This window comes from Daucus carota, chromosome 6 (genome assembly GCF_001625215.2).
Source record: "Daucus carota subsp. sativus chromosome 6, DH1 v3.0, whole genome shotgun sequence".
NCBI lineage: Eukaryota > Viridiplantae > Streptophyta > Magnoliopsida > Apiales > Apiaceae > Daucus > Daucus carota.
In genome coordinates, this window is record NC_030386.2 from 31,660,801 (window position 1) to 31,686,715 (window position 25,915).

The 25,915-nt window shown below is 36.1% G+C and overlaps 4 protein-coding genes across 6 annotated transcripts; 2 read left to right on the plus strand and 2 right to left on the minus strand.

Moving 5' to 3' along the window:
• The first annotated feature begins 4,386 nt into the window (after positions 1 to 4,386).
• LOC108225263 (protein ALUMINUM SENSITIVE 3) lies at positions 4,387 to 6,344 on the plus strand. The gene is made up of 3 exons (XM_017400092.2): positions 4,387 to 4,798; positions 5,358 to 5,603; positions 5,760 to 6,344. The coding sequence occupies exons 1-3, from the start codon at positions 4,565 to 4,567 to the stop codon at positions 6,072 to 6,074; spliced, it is 795 nt and encodes a 264-aa protein (XP_017255581.1). The 5' UTR covers positions 4,387 to 4,564; the 3' UTR covers positions 6,075 to 6,344.
• Positions 6,345 to 6,661: 317 nt separating this feature from the next.
• LOC108226241 (SH3 domain-containing protein C23A1.17) lies at positions 6,662 to 8,125 on the minus strand. Its single transcript, XM_017401189.2, has one exon. The coding sequence runs from the start codon at positions 8,123 to 8,125 to the stop codon at positions 6,662 to 6,664; it is 1,464 nt and encodes a 487-aa protein (XP_017256678.2).
• Positions 8,126 to 12,391: 4,266 nt separating this feature from the next.
• On the minus strand, positions 12,392 to 14,244 carry LOC108227822 (protein CANDIDATE G-PROTEIN COUPLED RECEPTOR 7). Its single transcript, XM_017403182.2, has one exon. It carries the CDS (start codon positions 13,977 to 13,979, stop codon positions 12,657 to 12,659), a length of 1,323 nt encoding a protein of 440 aa, XP_017258671.1. The 5' UTR covers positions 13,980 to 14,244; the 3' UTR covers positions 12,392 to 12,656.
• Positions 14,245 to 16,945: 2,701 nt separating this feature from the next.
• LOC108227657 (phosphatidate phosphatase PAH1) lies at positions 16,946 to 25,726 on the plus strand. 3 transcript variants are annotated; one of them, XM_017402934.2, is made up of 11 exons: positions 16,946 to 17,250; positions 17,473 to 19,092; positions 19,181 to 19,764; positions 19,842 to 19,915; positions 20,134 to 20,218; positions 21,582 to 21,668; positions 22,065 to 22,137; positions 24,665 to 24,708; positions 24,810 to 24,938; positions 25,020 to 25,118; positions 25,272 to 25,726. In XM_017402934.2, exons 2-11 carry the CDS (start codon positions 17,586 to 17,588, stop codon positions 25,329 to 25,331), a joined length of 2,742 nt encoding a protein of 913 aa, XP_017258423.2. In that variant the 5' UTR covers positions 16,946 to 17,250; positions 17,473 to 17,585; the 3' UTR covers positions 25,332 to 25,726. The 3 variants fall into 3 exon arrangements, with proteins under 3 accessions (XP_017258423.2, XP_017258422.2, XP_063935093.1); XM_017402933.2 differs by having other exon boundaries at positions 16,964 to 17,250; positions 17,470 to 19,092; XM_064079023.1 differs by lacking the exons at positions 22,065 to 22,137; positions 24,665 to 24,708; positions 24,810 to 24,938; positions 25,020 to 25,118; positions 25,272 to 25,726 and adding an exon at positions 21,992 to 22,062 and having other exon boundaries at positions 17,109 to 17,250; positions 17,470 to 19,092.
• Positions 25,727 to 25,915: the final 189 nt, after the last annotated feature.

Consider the following 25,915-nt stretch of genomic DNA (forward strand, 5'->3'; position numbering starts at 1 on the left):
AGATAGAATTAGTTTTATCACTATATAATATTAGATTAGAGTAGAAGTAGGGTTAGAGAGAGACTTATGGAGAAACTATGGCTTTTATGTACGTGACAACAATGAAGGTTCAAGGTTTTCTTCCATAGTTTTCATCTCTTTTCTTGTTAGTTTAATTATGTGTCTTTATTATTCTACTTGTTTTAGTTATTTTATTATTGTCGAGTAGTGTGTTCTAGGGCTTAAGGGGAAGCCATGTTTGCACTATGATCTTGGCATGATTTTACAGTAATTTGATTTGTTGTGGTAATTCTAATTGATATGTTTTAATATTGATTTGTGTAATCGGCCGATATCATGAATTGATTCTATGCGAATAGGAATATGATCGAGAGATATACTACTAGAGGCACACATACAATTAGCAGAATTGAATTTGAGTGCGAGAGCATCATTGGATTTCTGAAAGCGTTAATACTCGAGAGAGATTAGCCTTGCTTTAATTACCTGATTAATTGGATTACTAAAAGTGGTTATACGTGTAATCATGTTTCAAGAGTGTTGATGCTTGAGAGAGATTAACATACTCTTGTTACTTGACCATTATAAATACTTTAGCTTTGAAGTCAATTATTGTGTAAGCATGGTGGACCTGATTGCCCTGGACTTTTAATATATTATTTAAGTGACTTTTTAATTAGTGTTAGTTTAGTTAGTTAAAATATCTTTTATAATCGTTTTGATCGGGAAACAATTGACTGTGACTGAATAAAATTGATAACATCTGTCTCCTTGAGGATACGACCCGCATTTGCCAGTCTAAACTACAACAGACACCGTGCGCTTGCGGTTAGTTATAAAATAACACATCAGTTAAATATTGGGGGGAGTGTGTAGAATGTGCTGCCTTTCTTATCAATAGGATGCCTATAACACAGTTCAACAACATCACTCCTTATGAAAGACTTTTTGGTAGTAAACCAGACTACTCCTATTTGAGATGTTTTGGTTGCTTGTGCTTCACTTCCACTCCTAAACACAACAGATCAAAGCTTGACCCCAGGGCAGACCCCTGTGTTTTTCTTGGCTATCCTCCAGCTACTAAAGGCTATAAAGTTCTTAGTCTTACTACTCACAAGATAACTGTGTCTAGAGATGTTAAGTTTCATGAAAAGAACTTTCCCTATCATATGGCTAGAATTCCAACTGTCCCTATTACACAGTTTTTTCTGCCAACTCATACACCATACACACATTTTTCTTCTTTTGAGCTACCTGATGTTTTTCATCAGAATACTCAGATTTTGGATGATTCTCAGAACACTGGTGATACCTCACCACATCCTCATATAAATTCACCACAGTCTCAAACATCTTTAGATGCATCTCCACCACAGGATGAGTCTCCACCACAGAATGTGCTTAGAAGGTCTTCTAGAGAATCTCATAAGCCAGTTCACTTAAAAGATTATGTCTGTAATCTTGTCTCCTTTGATTCTCTACCAAAAGACCATCAGGCACTACTTGTACATACATCATCTATCAAAGAACCTGCAAATTATCAGGAGGCTTCAACAGATCCAAACTGGGTTCAAGCAATGAACAAAGAATTAGCTGCTTTGGAATCCAATAACACTTGGGATATTGTTGATTTACCTCCAGGAAAGAAAGCAATTGGGAGCAGATGGGTTTTTAAAACAAAACTCAAGGCTGATGGTTCTATAGAACGTTTCAAAGCACGACTTGTAGCCAAGGGGTTCAACCAAAAATATGGGATAGACTACGAAGAAACATTTTCTCCAGTTGTCAAGATGGCTACAGTCCGTAGTATACTCTCTTTAACAGCTAGCAAGAAGTGGAAGGTCTTCCAATTAGACGTTAATAATGCATTTCTCCACGGAGATTTGCATGAAGAGGTGTACATGATGATGCCTGAAGGCCTTCCAAACCCACACAACAAAGTCTGCAGGCTTAAAAAATCAATATATGGGTTGAAACAGGCTAGTCGAGAGTGGTTTGCAAAGTTACTTCAGGAGCTGAAATTTCAGAATTTCACTCAATCAAAGAATGATTATTCTTTGTTCATTAAAAGGGTTGGTTCCAATATCACTATAGCAGCTGTTTACGTGGATGATATTATCATCACAGGGACTGACTTAGTTGAGATCAATGCATTTAAGGCTCACTTACATCATGTTTTTGGCATTAAAGATCTTGGTTTGTTACATTTCTTTTTAGGGTTCGAGGTTGGTTATTGTACCGATGGCATCATGCTTACTCAAGCAAAGTTTACAAGAGAACTTATTACTGATTCTGGTATCACTCAGTACAAACATGTTGCCACTCCTTTACCACTCAACCTAAAACTCCATGTTGATACTGGTGAATTATTTGAGGATCCTGCACTGTATCGAGCACTCGTGGGCAAGCTCAATTTCTTAACTCATACACGACCAGATCTTGCTTATTCAGTGCAGACACTTAGTCAATTCATGCATTCACCCAGGATTCAACATTTTGATGCTTTACAGCATGTTTTACACTATGTTGCTAGCACAGCTGGTCAGGGTCTTATACTTAACGGCACCAATGCTTTAACCTTGAAAGCATATTCTGATTCTGACTGGGCTGCATGCCCGAATACTAGACGTTCAATCTCAGGCTATCTTCTTCTACTTGGTAATTCACCAATTAGTTGGAAATCAAAGAAACAATCTACTGTCTCCAAGTATTCATCAGAAGCTGAATATCGAGCTATGGCATCTGCTGCTTCTGAGGTCACTTGGCTCGTACGATTGTTAACAGAACTGGGTATTGACAAGCTTACTCCAATCACATTATACTGTGATAATCAATCAGCTTTACATATTGCTCGAAATCCTATCTTTCACGAGCGCACGAAGCACATAGATATAGACTGTCACTTTACTCGTGATAAGGTCATGGAAGGCTTGATTCAACTTTCTTACTTACCTTCCCAGAATCAGCTAGCAGATCTGTTCACCAAGATACTGCCATCACCACAGTTCAATGAGCTTAAATCCAAGCTTGGCATGTGTCTTCCCCTCCCAAGCTTGCGGGGGGATGTTAAACTATCCACTACTCCAGTTGTTTCAACTACTCCAGCTCAGCATAATCCAGCTCAGCATAACAGCCTGGAAGCATCTGGATATCCACCACCTTCTCATTCTGTTACTGTAAATAGAAATGCTAGCTGTAATTATTGTTAGTTAGTTAGACTACTCAGTTCTATATATAGTCAGTTACAGATTGGTAGCTTAGTAAGTAAGTTTTACATTTCTACAGCTTGTAATCAAACACTCTAGTATAATGAAGCTTTTAGTTTGTTCTTCAATGGCGTTCATCTACTCTGATAACACATGCAGTATCGTTAATGCATGTGCATATCACGGCTCTTTGGACCTCTTTACACTTGGAATCTCTCTTACCATAATACTAATCCCAATTACAATATCCCAAATTTCCTTTTCTAGATCTAAACACCGGCAGTTTTGTACGACATACATTAGTATCTCCTACAAATTTCCGTTTTGCCTTACCAACGATCAATCATTTTTTTTCATAATGTTAGAAACAAGAAATAAAAAATCTACCGATTTTTTATATGAGACTTTTACAGATAAATCAAGGATTTTTAGTCAAATTAGAATATAATTGACGAATTAGTGAATTTTTTAGAAAAATCAATCAAATATTTTTAATTAATTAGAAAATTTTAAAATATTTTATCATCTTATTAAATACTAATATTATTTAATGAAAACCGTGTGCCGTGTGCGAGAAGTGTACCAAAAATGTCGTCTTACTTGAATGATGTTAATTGCCTGACAAGGTGAAAAGATCTAGTTGAGACTATTAAATACATATCTGATCAGTGATCACCATAATTTATGAGCAGTTATCGTTCAACAGGGGATGACCGCAGCAGAGCTTGTGAGGACTGATTTGGTTCTCCTTCCGTATCTTTTTAGTTTGTCGTTTTTTGCATATAATTTAAGATAATTAAAAAACATATTTTTATTTATTATTTTTAAAATTTTATTTTTTTGAATTAAAATTTATAATTTATATTTTTATTCATAAAAAGAAATATTTCACTACTTCTGGAAAAAAAATATACTTAACTACTTACATTTGTTCAGACTGATTTATCACAAATAAGATAACTTAAGCCAATTTAAGGTGGATTTTACGACGTGTAATGCAAAAAAATGTTTTAAAATCCCAATCCAATACACCCCTCTTAATTTGGCTGAAACTGTTTGAATCTGGAAAGGCAACTCAACATACAACCTTTCCCAAATGTGACCATTTTCTCTGAGGTCTTTCTGTACGAATATTTCAAAGTTTAGTACTTTAAATCTTTAAGCATCTCCCACTCACATGAATCTTCCTTCCACAGTTGCATCCCCACTTAGATACCATGTACCACTCAATTATTATTATATAGCCCATAAACATTCCCTTGCACTATCCCTTCTTTTGCCTTTTCTAGAGCTGCTCCTCAACTCAACTCAGCTCAACTGTTTGAGGTTGATTATTATTCTGGTGAGTTGCAATAAGAATGGAATGGGTTTGGTTGACAGAATTCTTGACGGGAATGGTGAAGCCTGTGGCAGCCACTGCAGTTGTGCTGTTGGCTGTGTTGCTGTCATATTTTCAGAAGCTGGGCCTTGAGGCTGAGATGCTTTACTCCATTCTCAGAGCCTTTCTTCAGCTTTCTGTCATTGGCTTTGTTCTTGAGTTCATTTTCACCCATGATAACAGTGTGTGGATACTCATGGCTTATCTTTTCATGGTACCACTTTAAATCTTTGTTCATTAACATATTTCTATGACTTGATTGGTTGATTAGAGACTCTCCTGGTTCAAATCCATGATCCAAACAGTCAGTTAGATTATATAAACAAACTTCTCCATAACTTTAGTGTTTTATGCCAGAATGCATGGATTCTTCACTCTGCAGTCGATTCTCGAGATTTTGTCGATGATTATTTTGTGATTAGTTGAATACTCTATCATTTAACTATCTTTTAATGTAATAATTGTGTTATTAAATAATTACATTGTAAATTGTTAAAAATATTGACATAATTTATTTGATTATTTGGTATAAATATAATTGTAACTCTTGAAATACATGCATAATATATATATTTAATATATTATTTGCCGAATCCCCATATTTTTAAATTTGTTGAATTCATGTATCCTTCTACCGCGAAACTCATGTACCAGCACCCGCACTCATGCTTCCTAGATTTTATATAAAGTGATGATCAGTGTACTCTGCAGGTTTCTTCAAATTATAGGATTATTAGCAGTGTTTTATGTGGAGTTGATCTTTGTGTTGGCAGGTTGTTGTGGCTGGTTATACAGCAGGTCAGCGTGCTAAACATGTGCCGCGAGGCAAATATGTTGCAGGAGCTTCCATTCTTGTTGGAACTGCTGTGACAATGTTTCTGCTAGTTCTGCTCAAGGTTTTCCCTTTCACTCCACGGTATATCATTCCTGTGGCAGGAATGATGGTTGGTAATTCAATGACTGTCACCGGTGTTACAATGAAAAGACTCCGCGATGATATCAGGACACAGATGAGCTTGGTAAGTCTATATGTAGGGAACATCTTTAAAAAATCTTGTTATTGCAGTAGCTTTCATCTGTCTCTGTATTATTACAAAGCTAAAGCACGGTCCTATTGATTGGCACTTGAGGTGCTGGACTTGTGTGAACGAATTCAAATTACTTTTGCCTTGTAGGTGGAAACTGCATTGGCACTTGGGGCAACGCCTCGCCAGGCGACACTTCAGCAGGTGAAGAGGTCTCTGGTGATAGCATTATCGCCAGTGCTGGACAATGCCAAAACCGTGGGTCTCATTTCACTCCCCGGTGCAATGACTGGCCTTATAATGGGAGGAGCGTCTCCTACAGAAGCTATCCAGCTACAGATCGTGGTGATGAACATGCTTATTGGAGCTTCAACTATTAGCAGCATCATGTCTACATACCTTTGCTGGCCTGCCTTCTTCACAAATGCTTACCAAATCCAGACAACAGTGTTCTCTTCGGATTAAGCTCTCTTTGTTATCCAGTCATCATATTCTCAGCAAACTCAAATTTCAAGCAGAAAACAAATTACATGGCCTAGTCAGGGGAAACCTGTGCTCAAGAACTCCAACACAGTCCCTACTAAAGTAAGAAAACACCTATAGTAGAATCACAGAAATGAAGTTTGAACAAGCAAGGTAAACTTTGATTAACGCTTTGTCTAGGACAGCTTGTGACAAATTTATAAGATGCATATTATCTTCTAAATATTGAGGTTATCACTGTTGCCTACTTTACTGCTTGCTGTGTAACCATTCAGGAAATCAATTTACATTACGATTTAGTCATTAGAAGCTGTTATGCTTTCCATAGAAATTACTTAAATGATCAAAAAGCATGACTGTAACTACTGATTCTGGAATAATGAACAACCTGGCAAGCCAATTATTGGCGTGAATATAGAATTTTTATTTTATTAATCACATCTAAATCTAAGACGATACAAGTTAATGATCCATACAGAAAAATATATAGATCAACATTCATCTATACACATATATTTAACAAACAAATATCCTAATACTGTAAATCGATAATACTCTTTGGTATAAAACTACTCTGAATCATCAGCGTCAGCATCAGGGTCAGTTGCAGTGAGGGGATTCTGACCAATGACATTACCTGGTGGATCATAAGAACAAACAACTAGTTTGCCCTTGTTATTAGCACATACAGTTTCTGCACACCCGACTCTTTCAGTGGTCTTCCAAATAATAGCAGTAAAATGGCCACACATACACTGACCTATTACTTCTACACACTTGCACCTCCCCTCTTTAAGGTCATAATTTTGTTGCTCATCTGTAAAGCTTTTTACAACCTTTTCTGGAGAACTTGCTTCAAAGAGCTCCCAAAATAAGTTTTCACCGTAAGGGCCATATGAATGCTGCAAAAGACAATCTCCAGCACGTTTTTGTCCATATTGCCTTGCATACTCTTCTAGTTTTGTGTCCCAGTGCAATAGTGGCACCCCCATCGTTGCCCTGAAAGCATTGTGAGCAGCCAGATAAGCTAGAGGCTTTGCTGCAGCTACAGCATCATGGTACAGATTTTTTAAGCTTTCCTCTGGATCATCTATGTTTATATTTGATAGTGAATCAATCAGGTTAAATGGCTTGGCCGGTTCACTTGGCTTAGGCTGAGGTTGAGGTTCAGCTGGCTGAGGCTGAGGCTGAGGTTGAGGTTGAGGCTGAGGCTGAGGTTGAGGTTCAGCTGGCTGAGGCTGAGGCTGAGGTTGAGGTTCAGCTGGTTGAGGCTGAGGTTGAGGTTGGGGTTGGGGTTGAGGCTGAGGTTGAGGTTCGGTTGGCAGAGGTGCTGGCAGAGGTTGAGGTTCGGTTGGCAGAGGTGCTGGCAGAGGTTGAGGTTCAGTGGGCAGAGGTGCTGGCAGAGGTTGAGGTTCAGTGGGCAGAGGTGCTGGCAGAGGTTGAGGTTCAGTGGGCAGAGGTGCTGGCAGAGGTTGAGGTTCAGTGGGCAGAGGTGCTGGCAGAGGTTGAGGTTCAGTCGGCAGAGGTGCTGGCATAGGTTGAGGTTCAGTCGGCTGAGGTCCTGGATTTGGCTGAGGTTGAGGTTCAGTTGGCAGAGGTACTGGATTTGGCACAGGTTGAGGCCCCCCTATGCCAGCTACCACCATCTGAGGTTCTGGCAGAGGTTGATGTTCAGTTGGCATAGCTATTGAATTTGGCACAGGCACAGGTTGAGGCCCCCCTATGCCAGCTACCAACATCTGTTTTCTACGATGCCGCCTTCCACGATGTCTTCTATGATGTCCTCTAGGTCTAGGTGGCAATAACGGTTCCTGGAGCAAGTGTCTCTTAACTCCTCCCTGAAGCTGTTCTTTAATTTGCACGTGTCTCTGAATTCCTTCCCGGAGATGTTGTGTGTGTGTTTGAATTCCTTCATGGAGATGTTCTCGTTGTTGCACTTGTGTTTTAATCTTTTCAACAGATGCATTAACATTGACAAGTACTTGAACCAAGTTAAAGAAGATGATAATGGCACTCAGAATTTTCATCATCATGTGCGCAACTAAAAATCTGAAGGGCTAGCGTCGGCATGCAGAATCAGATGTGTGATTCCAAAGGTTTGATATTGAAATGCCTTGGATTTCAAGCGGATAACATGTCAGATTTCTTAGGTAAAATGTTCAAGCAGGGGGCATAATTTCTCTTAAATGGTATGCCTTGATTCCAGGCAGCAAATTTCGGGGCCTATTTGTGGTGAATTTGCGTTTACCTTTTTCTGACCGGTGATTTTCTGTTTATTACAGTAGATAATAACCTGTGGATTTTATGTGATTAATATAATTCTTTAAATTATGAATTAAAATAACAAATATAGTTCATATATACTTAGGTGAAAAGATGTTTGATTAATAGTATAAATTAGTGTATTAATTAATATAATTTTAATAATTTGATAGGTTATGTAAATTAGATGGTAACAATATATCAATGAATTATATTAAAATTTTAATGTTTTTAAATATTGTTAAAAGAAATAAATGAGTATACTTACAAAATTCTATTGACTCTATATACGTTTAAAAGATTTAAAACAAATTTAAATTAGATAAAAATATCATAGTATAATTTAAAATAACAATTTACATAATTTTCTTATTTATTTCAACCTGTCACATTTTCAATTGTGAGACTTACACCCGTTATAGTATATACTAAGCACATGCAATAATAAAAAAAATCCAAGTACCGGAAAAAAAAAAATGATTATCATCTTATACTTTGTATGGTTATATGATGTATAATAAAATAATCCAATTACTAGTGGCTGAATCTTTCAGTATAACCCGTTCTGATCCTAACGATTAGGACAAAAAAACAAATATTATAATATTCAATATTTGAAACAGAGTTAAATTCGAATTCTTCCTTACAAATTCAAAAACCTATTTCACTTTTTTTTTTTTTTTTGAAATCAAAAACCTATTCTACTTAAATAAATTATAAACTATTCTAGTTATGATTCTAAATTCAAATTCGACTTCTATATAAATAAAAAATCTACTCTAAATTCAAATATATTGATATTAATTTTCTTTCTTAAATTAGGTACAAAAAAGATTAAATTTAATTATGATATTGAATTATATAAAACTATAGAAAAATAGATAATTAAATTCAAGTGAGCGCCTGAAAATATAAATTTATAAAATATAAAGATATTTTCATTATCCAAACTTTTCTGAAGTAGAATCTTATATAATATTAAGATATTCCTATTATCCAAACTTTTTTAAAGTGAGATCGGTCTAATGTTGCCCTAAAATCCGAGGCATGCTAATGAAATAGTTAGGGACAAATATTTGAAGATATTGGCTTCTATGTTCAACATTTATAATTTATAGAATTTAAAGATATCTGTTTGTCTCTAGGTCATGTATTAGAATATCTATGTAGTCGAGTCTGAAAAACTGGCGAAGACTATTCGAAAATATTTTTCATTCTACATTTATATTCAAGTTATAATAAAATTCTCTAAAAGAAGAATCGATTTCAGGGGAAATTTTGATTTATTAATAACTTATGAATTATTAAAAATATAATAACAAAAATAATACTGATTTGTAGATAAGTTATGTCTGATAGTAATTTTTATCAAAAAAAAGTTTAAAAAATTTAATTCACTAAACAAATTATCTCAAACTAACTTAGAGCATCTCCAACCGTAAAAGCCCTTAGCTAAAATTATGTAGGTGGCGCTTCCATCTAATCACTTTTAAAGATCATGTAATAAAATTAGAACTCCAACCCTTTCCTAACAAAAAATATAACCAACCATGTTTGATTGGGGGTCCAAGAAAACCTTCAGTTATAAATTCACATAAGCATGAATATAGATAATCTTATTGGAGTCTTACAGTTATAAATTCACATAAGCATAAATATAGATAACCTTATTAGAGTAATCATTGTCATTGGAATCTTAGCAAAAAATTTACATATTCAATATAGCCAATAACCAATAAAAATAGCCAACCATCATGCATATTATCCTTGGAGTTGCTCTATTACACACAAACAACATTTCTCTAGACAAACAGGCTCCTCGGTTACTTCGCTTTACCGACCCCGGGAGTAAGTCTTGTGACAGGAGCACACTCCAAAAAAAACAAAAATGAAAGACTCAAGTTTCTATTATGTAATAAGGGTACTGGTTATATCATTATATGTGAATGGTCTCTTAACCAACACACTACTTTTTCTCGCTGTTAGATAGAATATCCCGCGATCAAGAATATATATTCTTATGGCAGGCAACATACTCCTAATTAAATAACGAAAAAGAAAGACACAAGTTTCTATTATCTAGCAAGTTGCTGGTCTATCTCAGGCCTCTTAATCAACACACTATTTTTTTCTGGTCTTTGGATAAATATCCAGCAGTTATCCGTCAGGATTATATATTCATCCAACGGTCATTCATCCAACGGTCAGAAAATATTGTGTTGGTTGATAGGTCTATGGTTGTTGTCTTGAATAACATATAAACACCATTATAGTGTTTTCCAGTAGAATCCAGAGTCTTGGACAATATTCGTATATTACGACATATAATATATCTAAGATAAATGTCTGAGCATCCATTCCCAGAATGAGTTCTAAATGTCAAAGGGTCGTGATTTAATTAACTCTACTAAATATAATAGACATCCTGCATATACAAAAATCAAATCAACTAAAAAAATTTTAAACCGACACATCATTAACGCCACATCTTTTTTGGATTCTCTACCTTACTCTTTACCTAACAAAAAGTAAGTCAAAACAAATCTTCATTGGTCGATCTACCACTTAAAACTGTTTAGCACGTTAAACAATAATGTGTTTGGATCGTTTATGAAAATGGGTACATAAATGGATATAATGAGTAATGTTTTGGAAAGAATGTAATCAAACAGAATAAGTGAAAATAAAGAGTAATAACGGAGATAGGAGGGAAGATACAAAATGAGAGATCGTTCATTAAAATGGGTATAAAGATGGATGGATGAATGTTAAGTTGCTTAGAGAATGAAACGAAATGGCACAGAATGAAACAAGTAAACAAAGAGTAACGATGGAGGTAGGGGGTAAGATTTGAAATAAAATGAGCAAGGACAAAATTTCTGAGATGTGACAATTAAATATTTAGGGCGGGATGAATCATTTATTCCCAAATATGTGGACTTGAACCACGAATTAATTTGTAATAAATGGGAAGAGGAACAGAATCTTTAAATATTCACCAAACACAACATAAAAACGCTAGGGTATGGGTATGACTTGAGAAGCGAATCCCAAAATATAGTTGGCAAATAATTTACCCATAATAGGAATGCAACTGAACTTCAAATCCAAATCCTATCACAGTGGATAATATTCCGATTCCCCTCAACCGGAATCATGAACCACCTAAGAGCTAAATGAGTAGAAGTTACTAGTCAATTAGTTCAGTGCAGGTAATATGCAATTGCACAACATAAACAAGCTACCAAATAGGTATCTAGAGCAAAACACCAACACTCGCAAACAAAAGGAAGCATGAAAAAGAGAGAAATCCAATCTATACCTCAAAAGAAACCCCACAAGACCCAAGTCACACATGAGCAACAAACATATTCTCTTCACAACTTCTTTTGTTGCTAACATTACACTACAATATCATAGCCTATAATATTAAGCAGGTGTTGCATGTTTCAATTTCATGGGAAAAAAAAGTTGCATGCGACCTACTTATACATTATCTTTACTGTGCGTCCTCTAACTAAGAGGATTTAATTACTAGTGTCCAAAATATGCCATTAATTTTTTTAGACAGAAAATCATTCAGGGCTGAGTAACGTAGCAGGTTTTGAAATTTCGGTGTGCAAATTGCATTCGTTCGAGTTCTGCCTGCACAAAGCACTACTATGCAAACTACAAACAGCCTTTTTAAATAAATTTATTTGTACTAGACAGATATTCACAATTTCATTTTAGTACAAAATACTTCAGAGATCAGAATTTCAATTTAGAATGGTACTCAGCAACTTTGGCAATTTAAAAAATGAAACAAGGAAAGAACAAGGAGGTTGTATTTATTGCAGTCAGAAACATAACCTGTCCGCATTAATATTACGCAATATGTGTGTGTGTGTGTGTGTGTGCATGCAGAACAGACTCGACTCCATAAATACCACATTTCATTACGTAATCCCTGAAAATGCTGAACTGTAATAGGTCAAGAAAGCAAAGCAGCAGATGTATGATTATCCTTGCAGTGGAACCCACAAAACTAATCGCAATGAGAAAAAACATATTTATAGTAAATATGAAGTGCCAAAAGGATAGTTCTAAGGTGAATCCACTATCTGAATCGCATGCACAATTCAAAACACGACTATTTCAGTGACAATGAAGTTATGACAAAATCACAAGAAACAATGTATTACAGTAATGTCAGACAAATCTACTTAAAGGTTTAACCAACAGCTCATACTAATTCACTGAATGGGTAGTATAGAAGGAATAAAAGGACAAACCAAGTATCGTAATTCCACCCCTGGAAGCTCAGAGCTCAAATTCTTCATCCCGCAGAGCCATCTCAGCTGCTTCCTCTTCCTCATCGTCAAGAACAAAGTACTCATTCCTCTCAACAGGCCTGAACATATAGAACATTACCATATAAAATGCAAGACTAGCGACTTCCTCAGCTGCAAATGACACCCACTGGTACTTGTATGCCGCAATCGTCCTCAGTGCAAAAACAACAATCCTTGTAAAGTACAAGTAAGCAATCACCACAATGTAAAACTGTCTAAACAAAGTCAATTTTGCCAAATTCCTTGCTGCTTTCCCGTCCGTCTTCGACGTCTCCCTCAAAGACCTAATTGACCATACAATCGGGAAAATAATGGCGCAACAACATATAATATCCACCAACAAAAAGACCTGATTCCAAGTAACCCAGTCCTTAATAAATGGTCCCGTCTCCCCAATAACAATGGAAGCAATATTAGCCAAAACCTGAAGAGGAATCACAATCATCAACACCTTCTTTTCCTTCTCTTGCAAAAACGGCTTCAAAAACGACCATCCCGTCCCAATCAGCACAATAACCGTAAACAACAGCACAACCCTAATAAACTGAAAAATGTAAAACAAAACATCCCACCCGTGAGGTGTCCCTGTAACCTTAACATAATGCTTATCCTCCGCAGCACAAATCAAATTCAACGCTTTCATCACAAGTAATCCCCCCATGAGTAAATGTATCCGATGCACGGATCTCTTATTCCTAACACAATTCAAACACCAAAACCCGAGAAACGCAATATAAACAATCGCAAAAAACGAGTAAAGTGAAGGCAACTGAGTTAAACCTGCAGGCAAGTAATCCTTAGTAGTGCCCCCATTATCCCAATTATAAACCTCTGTCCTCACATCCATACTGACCTGACTTTCGGGCGCACAATTTGCGAAAAAAAGACTATACTCATTCGGAAGGCTCACCGGATACGATTTATTAAACGACGAGTGAGGCGGCGGTGCCAGATCGCGAAATGTGAATAGCAGACTGATGTAATGCGAATCCACCACGCAGAAATTAGGGTTTTGCTGCAGCTCTAAGAGGACCTGGATCAGCGATTCTTCGGATAAGAGAAAGAATCCGAGACGCGACGGGTCGGGTTGAGAGAGAGTGGACGTGACGGAGACGCCGGCGACGGAGATCGAAACGAAGCCGGAGTGGGTGAATCCGAATTTCTCGAAGAGGATCATGGGTCGGGCGTCGTTGCTGATTTTTAGGGTTTTGACTTCGCCGACAGTCGGGGATGGGAGGAGCACGGCGGCGATCAGGACGACGAGCAGAGGGATGAGGGGCGTTTTCGTCATTTTGGAGAGGCTAGATCGGTGAGTTTTGGGAGGTTGTTGATGAGGATCGATGTGTGCGTGTATAATGTGTTGGATCTTGGATCTAGCTTTGTTTTATGGCTACGCTAAAATGATTTTCATCGGAAATAACATGGAAGTTTGGAGCTGGCACTAGTAATATTCCAACAAAAAGTCTTTTCTTCTAGGGGTGTACTACTCTTTGTTTCCAATCGCACAGTGTGTCCTTTATCCTGAGGTAAAACACGCACTCAGTTACATCAGTATTGGCCCTGTTTGGGCAACGGTTTTTACCTTTTGTCTAAAGAAGCAGGTGACCTGTCTTGGTAAAAAAATGGGTTAATGCTCAACTGTATTGAACCAAAATTTTCAGTTAGTCTACCGAGTCAAAAAAGTTTTCATTTAAATAACAAAGCATCTAAAAACTTGCGATCAGGAGATTAAGCTTAAGAAATATTTCAGCTCCGTTAAATTATCTTTGACTTTAACGGATAAACGTTAAAATTAACAGATTTGTATAGTTTTTTTGTTAATACATACACATTTCCTCCCCCTCACCTCGCAACAGTGGCGGCAAAACTCCCCTCCCCCCACCCAACCCAAACCCCAACCTCAACCCCATCGTTTCGTTGTTATGCATATCAGCCACAACCTCCGACTATCCTTCTCCATCGCAAGATCTATCCTTCTCCATCGCAAGATCTTGATACAGCCATCACCACAAATTTGCCATTCCGCTGTCCTTATTCCTCCGGTCAAACCATCGCCGCCGCACAAAAACCACTCCATCGCCAACAACAACAATCAACCAACACAACAGATGAACACTCATATAAACACAAACTCTCTCTCTCACACACACACACACATCCTTACACGATTCAAGCTTGAAATCAGACCAAAAGGAAGCAACAAAAATCAAAATCCTAGCCATCTAAATTTCCCCAATATCAATTTCTCCTCGCTGATGCTGCTGCAGTATACAAACTGATGATATAATTTTGTTTTAAAAAGAAAGGACTGGGAGAAGGAGAGGAGAGAGTATATCTTTGTTAAAAAACTAACGGAATGACCTATTTGAAAGTTTTAAACGATACAATTAGTTGACTGAAAGCTTTTTTGACTCGGTAGGTCAGTTGAAAATTTTGGTCCGGTACAATGACCAGATAGAGCATTAACCTGTAAAAAAATACTTCTACAATTTTAAAATATCGGTCGTTTGATTTTTTGACACATAGAGATCATTCGACAGCGATACTGGGTTGGAATTAAGAATCGTGTTACTATGTGTTTGATTAAATGTTGGAATGAATCTATCTAATTTAAAATATTATCATGTTATTGATTAAATTATTTTATTTTATTAAATAAAAATTAAATATTTCTATTATTAATGATTACAATTATTTGTACATGTAAATAATTTTTTGATATTATTAATATTTTTTTTTTGAAAAATAAAATAGGAACATTAATAATGATACCCATATCAACATCTTATACCCACCCCTCTATTTAAGTTTCAAACAAATCATTATATGAGATTATGGGTTTTTCATACATGGGCATGAGATTAAAAAAATCCAACCAAACCCTGGGTATGGATTTGGCTAATTTCATACTCATACCTAATTCCCCATACCCCTCAACCAAACGACCCCTAAACCCTTTGACCCTAAATTCATTTTTTTTAAAATTTTTCATTTTTTAAATTATAATATTAATGTTATATCGAAAAAAAACCCTAAAAATAACGATTTTAACTATGCAGTCAAAAGAGTCAAAAGACTTTAGAGCTGTGTGTCAAAAAATCAAACGATTTGTATTTCGGAGTAAGTACTTTAAAGAAGTTGTAAGTAAGAATGTTAGTTTTTTCTTCCAGCTTCTACTATTTTCCAAATATTTTAACAACTTGTAATTCTTAATTTGCTTCTCACTTCTTTTAAACTAAACATTTTTTTAACAATTTTTTATAAAAATTTAAACGTCAAACTTTTATTAAGAAAAATGCATGTCAAAATGTCAAAAAGTAACGTCAAGAACGATTCAAAAAGTATGTGATTTTGATATTATGCAAGTTTGAGATAAAATGTCGCATATAGAGTCTTTAGATTAATCATAATATTTCAAATTTTTATGAATTTTGGTTAGATTTCAAGCAACTTAATATATATCAAACAATACCATAAAATTCATCATTTTATGAAATCGAACAATATTTATACAATCATGTTTTAATATGTTTTAACAATCTCTAATTAGATACTATCAATTTTTTAGATATAAATTTAAGATCCTGATTGAATACCACTAGATTTTATAACATAATTTAGGGTCATAATTCAATAATTTAAGATTTACCAGATTTTATAACATAATTTAAAATCATAATTGAATAATTTAAGATTTGATAATTTTTTAAAATTCTAATCGAATACAATCAGATTTTATAAATAAAAAATCTTAAAAATCCAAATTAAATACTCCCTCCAAATATCATACAATAATAATATATGTTTTAAAACATCATATTCAATTGTCAACCATATATTTTCGAATTCAGTTTTCTAACATTAATGCGCAACCAATGTACGAAACAAAATAATAAACACTAAAACAAAAATTCAACCTTAAATAGCCAAACTTCCCTAATTTACAAGGACAAGTACATACAAATTACTACAATATTGTTGAAGGGTAGTTGAGGATTCACAAATGTTTAAATTGAGTTCCACATTGTTTCCCTAAAAACAAAAGTCATACAAAGCAGACTCAGTGCGAGAAGTTACTTCTGCAAAGGCCGGTGATGCCCAACACCAATTGTGCAATTACCAAAAAGGGTTTCTCCCATTTGAGTTAAACCTTAAACCCCTCAGTCCCCATAATAATTTAGCTTAAAGTTGAGGGGCGATTATGGAATAAAGAAGCTTCTCTCTAGAAGCAACAAGGGGATTACCTATTTATTGCTGCTTCACAAAATTTGGGGAATAGTTAGTTGTTGTTCAATTTATGACACTGGGGCTTCTCTTTGTCATCATATCAACCCACCCTTTTCACAATTCATTTCGATTGCAACTGTGTGTGTATACATACATATGTTTGTGTGTATATTTGCTGAAAGAGTAGTGTTTTGTGAAAAGTAGTGCATTATAAATTATTTTCTTTAATTTATAGAGATAAAGTTAGGATCTTTATGCGATATAATCTATGTTTGTTTGATAGGGCTGTCTGATTTGATCGCTGAGTCCAAGATTTGACTGGTCAGTATAAATCGGTATGTATTTGTAGACTTTGTGGTCTCGGCGCCCTCTTTTAATTTCCTTCTGTTTGAAATTAAGTTGATTTTGAGTATGGGTTTTGTGTTTTCTTGGTTTTAATTTTGATTTTAGGGTTTTGAATTTTGTTTGATAACTGGGTATTTCAGCATTATATTTAAGTGCAAGATGCTATGATCTTGCATTTTACTGATTCTTTAAGTTTATATTGCATGCAGAAGATTGGATGTAAGAATGTGCAAGAGATTGTTCAATTGATGACATTTGATTCTTTTCGGGTTTTTTATGGTTCTTGGTGAAACAGTTTGGTAATTAGGAAGAATAGGTAGAGCAGATGAATGTGGTGGGTAAAGTTGGGAGCTTGATAGCTCAAGGTGTGTACACAGTTTCCACCCCTATTCATCCCTTTGGTGGAGCTGTTGATATTATCGTGGTTCAGCAACCGGATGGTTCATTCCGTAGTACTCCTTGGTATGTTCGATTCGGTAAGTTTCAGGGTGTTTTGAAAGGGGCAGAAAAGATTGTTCGTATAGAGGTTGATGGAGTTGAAGCCGATTTTCAAATGGTGCTTGATAATTCGGGGGAAGCTTATTTTCTTAGAGAGATAAGTTCAGGGAGAGATAGTGAATGCAATGATCGGCCGAAAGATTTCGAGAGCTTAAGTAGTGCCCGAGATGATGCAAGTAGTATTGATTTTAACGAGACTGATGATGGTAGAAAGGAGAATGTTGAAGTTTTGCAAGACGAACATATATCTTTAGGTGTTGACCGAATGGAGATAAATGAATCTGATAATGAAATGCCTTTTTATGACTTTCAGGATGAACACTCCTTCCTCGACGATTCACTTGAGTTATCGGAGTATGGGTCTAATCGATATGATAACTTAGATAACGTTGACGATTTAGCTGAGTCACGAATATTAGATTCCGAGGTGGTCTTGGTTAGTGTAGATGGGAAGATACTGACTGCACCAATTTCATCGTTGGAGAGGGATCTTGAGAACTTGCAATCGAGATCACCTCAATTTCAATCCGGCCCAGTTGAAGAGACAAATGATTCTGAAAACAATGTGGACTTCAGTACAAGTGTTGTGACTTCTGCTGCTCATCATTCAGGTGATTTGGATACATCTAGACCCCAGAGTGTTTCTGGAGATGCTCAAGAGGTCAAAAGTAATATTAATTCAATCGAGCGGGAGTCGAAATTTCAAGAAGGAATTGAGGGGGATGACTGCCAAGATCAAGAAACTCAGACTGATGAAGGCAGACAGGAGCTAAAGCAAGGCATTGCTGGCTATGTGGATGATGCCTCTATTGGTCTTAAGAGAGATGATGTTTTTAAAAGCTGCCTAGAACTGAATGAACTGGACAGGACTAAGAGTTCACTGTCGGATCCACAAGAGAAGTCTCCTCGAAGTCTTTTCAGACTTGATGAAGATGAGGGTGAAAGTGTTAATGTAATAATTAATAGTGAAGCTGATGAAGGTACGCATGAGAATTCTCCTCATAATTTTTTAGTAGCTGATGAAGCGGATGATGGAGAAGTTTCTGTATTGTTAGATAGTAACAAAAATTCTCCTCTGAAATCTAATGCTCCAAGTACAACTTATGCCGATTCAGAGGTTGAAAATGAACTTGTGGAGTCAAATATGACATCTACAGCTCAAAACTCTCCTGATACATTACCTGTTAAATCTTTTACTAATGATATGGAACAGAATGCTCATGGTGGCAGTGAACACCAGCAGAGAATAGCTATTTTTGAAGGCGAATGTGCTCATGGCCCGACTGTGGAATCTCGGACATCTCATGAAGAAATTAAAACTGATCTAAGCATGCGTAAGCACTGACTTCTGGTCCTCTTAGACTCTGGTTGTGTTTTTGCGGTGATATCATATTTAATCTGTTATTGGTATTTTCTTTCTAGGGTTTGAAATCTCTCTTTGTGGAAACTTACTCTCTGCTGGTATGGGATCAAGAGAGGCTGCTGAAGTTTTCGATGCACATCGAATCTTTGAGGAGGAATATAAAACTTCTCCGGCATCAGTCATCAAGAACGAAAATTTAGTTGTCAGATTCCAGAAGAAGTACTTGACATGGGAGAAAGCTGCACCAATAGTCCTTGGAATGGCAGCATATGGTTTGGACCTACCTGTTAAGCAGAGTGATATTATTCGTGTGGAACATGATGAGATACTGAAACATGGAGAAGATGAAGGTGCACTCCCTTCAACTCCTTCCGGACGTAGATGGAGGCTCTGGTCATTGCCATTTAGAAGGGTTAAAACACTCGAGCATGCTGCTAGTAACTTGACCACTGAGGAGGTGGCTGCTAATGTTGAACCCATGGTATCAACGTCAGCATCCAGTGTTGTAAATGATTCTCCTCGCAAACAACTACTTAGAACAAATGTCCCTACCTCTGAGGAAATAGCTTCGTTAAACTTGAAAGAAGGAAAAAATATGGTGAATTTTATTTTCTCCGCAGGGGTACTAGGGAAGCCAAATGAGGTGTGTGTGTTTTTAAGTACTCTAAATACAATCTTCTTTACTAAAAGCATTTCTAAAATCCATTTTTCCGGAAACAGGTTCAGGCTCATATATACTTGTGGAAGTGGAATGCAAGAATTGTTATATCAGATGTTGATGGAACAATCACCAAGTAAGGCTAAAACATCCTTACGTATTTTACTGTTTTTATGTTTTAAAATGTGTGCAGAGGTAATGCAATGAGTAACAAATATAAAAAGACATTATACGTTATTAGTTATCCGTAGATATCATTACTATGTTTCATCTACATCTAATGACTGGGACCTTATCAAATAGAAAATTTCGACTATTCCTTTGTGATTAATTGTAAAATGTGCTTGTTTCTAGGTCTGATGTTCTCGGCCAATTCATGCCTTTAGTTGGAAGGGATTGGACGCAATCTGGGGTAGCTCGGCTTTTCGGTGCCATAAAGGTATTTTTTTTGCTTAAGGTTTAATCTGGACTTGTTGCGTGTTTTGGTGAAAGTATGGTGCTGATTTCGCAAACTTATTTCCTTAAGTAGTTTTAGATCCTTTTCAAAACAGTGAAGTATTGTGCCTTAAATAGTACTTATACAAAAGCAACCTGCTAAGAATTTAAGACCGGACTCACTTTTATAGGCAAAAGCATTTAATGGAAGAGTGCATGCCTGAGGTTTTTCTTGTGATTGACATTACACTTGCTAAATATTTCCAGAAAGTAGAAAATGTTTCAATATAAGAATGTCGGCTATATTTTGAAAACATACACCAGCAAGTAGAGCCGGCCAAACGGGTGGGTTTGAACCGCAAACCCAGAACCGGCATGGGAAAAAACCCGCCTTGAACCGACCCAGCTTGAACCGGCCCGCAACCAAACCCGGGTTAGATATTTGAAAACCGTGACTGGCAAGGCCCGGCCTTGGCTCGTGAACTGCTAGGCACGGACCGTCCGGAACCGTCCAACACAAATATTAAATACATGTGGCAGATGTTGTGGGGAGTAACTTGTAAAACAAAAATGCAAAACTGAACAACTGGGTTGGCAGGCCGGTTCATATGCATAAACCATGTATATACCTCAACTGCTCAACAATTCGTTCTATGTAAGAGTAAACGAATTGAGTTCCCGGACGTGCTGGTATTTTTTTCTTTTAACAATTCATTTTATTCATTTTAAAATCTAACTTTCCAAAAACATTCCGTCCTCTTATAAACAAATAAATTTCGTTTGTTTTCAAACATAATTAATCTTTATAAATTTAATTTGAATAATAGAAGAACTTGTTTAAAAAATTTGCCTAGTTCTTAAACATAATTATTTCGAATAATAACAGAATTTTAAATACATTCGAAGTCAAATATAATATATCCAATTTAATAATTCGTATAGATACTTATACTATTCTCAAAGATTTATGAAATTTTAAAAGTAAAATTTCAGAATTTAAATATCATTAAAAACTGAATTAAAATGTGACAAAAAAAAAACTGAATTAAAAAAAATAAGCCCGCCAACCCGCCACATGCCGGTTACATGCCCAGTTTTCCCAGTTTGAAGACCGGCCCGGCACAGCCCACTATACACGAGCCGGTTATGGTTAACTTCCTGGCGAGTCTAACCCGGGACAGGCCCGGCCTGGCCACCTCTACCGGCAAGTATTGAGCTGCCAATTTGTTTATCAACTTTGCTGTAGTTTTAATTAAGTCACGTGCATAGTGATTTTTATAGTTGCCTATATAGTTTAACAAATTTTGTTTATTAACTTCGCAAATTTATCTAGCATGATAACTGTTTGATGTTTTATTTTTGTATAGGAGAACGGATATCAGCTACTGTTTTTAAGTGCACGTGCAATTGTTCAGGCATATTTAACAAGAAGTTTTCTTGTAAATCTCAAGCAGGTATTGAATTGCCCTTTTTCGTGTCAGCCATAGTATTATTGGGTGATTACTTGACTATCGAGTGGGCGAATAAGGATTGTGGTTTCCGAAATATTACTTACTATTGATGATCAAATGTGTCGATAATAATGTAACACCCCGCCACACCGCACCACACCACCACTCACACACAAAAGAGAAAAAAAAAGTGTAGCTGGCCATCTTTTAATTTCTTTATCAAGTCATAAAGTCTATCTCCCTCTTGCCTTTTTTCTTTCTTTTAATTTCTTTATATAAGTCATGAAGTCTATCCTCCTTTCGCCTTTTTTCTTCCATCTTTCCAGTCCTGAGGCTGTGGCTCATTTGATCATATGCCTAATTCTACAAATGATGCTAGCAAGTTCTTGATGCTTGCAGGACGGGAAAGCTTTACCTCATGGGCCTGTTGTCATATCGCCTGATGGTCTATTTCCTTCATTGTATCGAGAAGGTGAAATCTCATTCTTTAATAAATAATATTATCCCTCATACAGGCTTTACGCTACTTAATTTTCAAGTTTAATTTTGTTTCACTGACTGTATCACATGCCTTTCTGTACTTGTAAACATGTATGAGCGATCTGTAGAACTTATTATTTAGTCAGATATACATGGTACTTGGTAGTTGTAATTCAGCATGCATGCCTCTTTAGATGCACTTTTCTGCCTGTTAATTTGTGGAATTGTAATTGATTTGTGATCCCTGAAATCCTATATTCTTATCAGAAGTGTCTTTAAATAGATATGAACTATATGGTGGTGGAGATCTGATCTATACTCTCTTGCAATAAAGTCTTCTCCCTGGCCGTGGAACTTGATTTTGTTAAATGGAGTATATAATTGGCTACTGCTATATGTTTCACACATAATAAGCTTCATATATTCCTAGCCAAATTCAATTAATGTGAGATGCAGTTATGTCGGGATGTCAATAGAATTATTACTGTTACTGGTAAATGTCTCTAGGTAAGAGTAAGGATAGTACATATATGTAATTGGATATTTACATTTTCAGCTATAAAATTTAGAGTTATCCCCACCCCCACCCCCCACCCCCCCTCTTTCCCCCCGAACTGTTGGGCATCCTTAGACGAAGGATTGGTCTTTCAGAATTGATTGTTGTGTGCCACCACCTCCCGCCTATCCTACACATCTGATCAAGGTTGTGAGTTGTGACTGTGAAGCTATAGTTGAGGTGAATGAGGTCTTTTGACGGAATTCCTTCGACATGGTTCAGTATATTCTACTTGTTCCTCTGTGCGGTTTATGGTAGGGTCAGTTCACCAGGAGGATCGGCCTCTTACTTTATATCTCTATATTTCTGCTTATATTCGTAATTTACTGTTGATTCTTACTGTTAATTACAATTACACACAAAAAACACCAAAAACAAGTATAATTTTACATTATCAGTTTGTATTTCCTGACAAGTTAGTTAAAGCTAAGCTCTGAATCTAGGGGTGGCAAAACCTGACACAACCCGAAACCTGACACGAAACCAACAAGTACGAATTAGGGTTGGGGTTTTTATATTTCGGGTCGGTTTCAGATCGAGTAATTTCCCCCCGAAAAACTAGGGTCGGGTTTTGGTTGACCTGGTGTACCCGAACCGGACCTGAAATATTCTTATATATATTATGTATTATGTATCATATATAATTTAAAATTAGACAAGTACATACATTTGTCATATATTTATATATTATTTAAACAAATCTATCCACTTATAATCTCATTAAATTATTTATATTTTTAATATATTATAATAAAATATAATTTTATATAGTAAAAATAATTAATTTAATAAAATTTCGGGTCAATTCAGGTCATTTTCGGGTTGATCGGGTACTGAACAGGTCGGGTTCAGGTTGAAGATTTCAACCCGTTTTGTGATGGGTCGACCCAAAAACTGGATCAGGTAAGGCAACCCGACCCATTACCCGAAATTGCAACCCCTAGCTGAATCCATTCTAATGTCATCACATTTAATATTATTGCAGCTTTAACTATATGTTGGAAGGGATATTGTCTGAAGAAACTCTGCCATACTTTAAATTACTGAACTCCTTAAAGTTATAGATAAATGGGCATTCAAGTTCCAAAAGGATGTATTTACATATATCACGAGTTGGGCCAAGTAAGATGCTACATATGTCCATGGAATTTTTTGTCGCAATTATAGGAGTATAGATGTTGCATTTAATTTTTTTTTAAAGTAAAATTAACGTCTGAGAGGTTGGTATAAAAAACTTATAAGCCTACAAAGAACTACTCACGTAACGAAATTTTAATTATTGCCTCGAATGAGACTTGCAGATGATGTTACTAATCGATCTTGCCCATGGGGCATCTGGCAAAGTTTTAGTAATGGTAGCAGGATGATTTTTCACATTGATCTTCCCTATCCCCAATCTGGCAAAGGTTTGATATTGGTAGCAGCTTTCACTTTAATGTGTCTGCTACTCTGCTTGCTCGTACTGTCCTTCATTACAGTTGGATCTCAAAAACTGAATGAATCCTTTAAGGGGAAAATGACTATCTAATTCAGACCATCATAGTGTAATATATGGAAATTTGAATATCTGATAATAGACTGTGTCTAAGGCTCCTGTGCAAATACTTTATTATTTTATCTACAAATCTCAGTCATTATCATTATAGGTTGCTGATGTATAGCACAATCTTTATTCCAACCTTGTTTTTCTATTCACTGTACCAAGTTACATCCTCTATATAGTTGACATGGCTTGTTATTTCCTTTCCTAGTGTTCTTTCAGAAACATAAACCATCTGCCTTGCTTGGTAGTTGCGTAGCAGTCTTTCTTTTTAGTTGCAGATCAAGTTTTTCCTTTTTCTGCTTTGACTTGAATACACTCTTTGCAGTTGCTGTTCTTGTCCTAACACTTGCATTTTTACTAAATAAAAGCTGAGAGTTGCAATATATTGACTGTTTTAAGTTTTCGTTTTTACTGATGCAGTTATAAGAAGAGCACCTCATGAGTTTAAGATAGCATGTTTAGAGGTGATATTCTGTTATCATTTAAATTTATTTTAAATGAGACGCGCTTTAAAAAATACTCACGCCAAATTGTGAAGACTTATAATCAGATTTGCTTACCACAGGATATTAAAGCACTCTTTCCTCCGGATTACAATCCATTTTATGCGGGATTTGGTAATAGGGACACTGATGAGCTTGCTTACAGGAAAGTTGGGATTCCAAAAGGCAAAATTTTTATCATTAACCCTAAGGTACTAATTTTTTTCAGAGTCTAGGTTGTGGTAAATGTGCTCCCTCCTTTTGAGCCTTATTAAGTTTGCTTCAATTTGCAGGGTGAAGTAGCCATTAGTCATCGAATTGATGCAAAGTCGTATACTTCTTTACACACGCTAGTTGATGACATGTTTCCACCAACTTCAATGGTTGAGCAGGTAATGGAGTAATAGTGTGTACCTAACAGAAACATGCAACAAGTATTGGTACATAAGAGGATACGATTCTCAGAATTATGTAATACAAGCTACTGTCTATTGCTTTATAATGAAATTAAATTATGTTTTCTACTTTTATCAAAAAATTTGCAGGAAGATTACAATTCATGGAATTATTGGAGAATGCCATTGCCAGATATTGATATCTTGTAAAAAGAATTCCTATTGAAACAAGACGTTGGTCGTTGAAGCATGGACAGATGGTATCCAAAGGATGCGCCCAGAATTTACCTGATTATCAGCTATGATCATGCTGTTGGGACTCTGATACCTAATATTGGCGAAAGTTAATTGTAAACCATTCATTTTGTACTAAGCCTGGTGGAACTAGAGTTATGTTACTTAATAATGAAGACCTCAAAGCACATTTCTGTTTTTGCCCTCAATGTTATCAGTATATACACAATTCTTGGGCATACAGGAAGCCTGGTCATTTATCATTTTTATACATAGGCATGTAGCAAAGATTAGTGACATGGGGATTGTTATCATTGCCTGTTTAGTTTCTATGACATGGGTTTAATGAATGTGTCTTGGAAGTTAGATTATTTTATTGGAATTCAGATATGGGTATCTTTCTTGGTTCCCAAATAGATTGGGTTGTAGTTTTATTATCTAGAAATACGCAAAGTTGGTATTCATTGAATGAAATTAAGGTATGCAGTGCATGCATTGTCCCATCCAAAGACAATGTGCTCAACTGCTCATGTAGCATCCATGTGGAAGCTCTGAGTCTT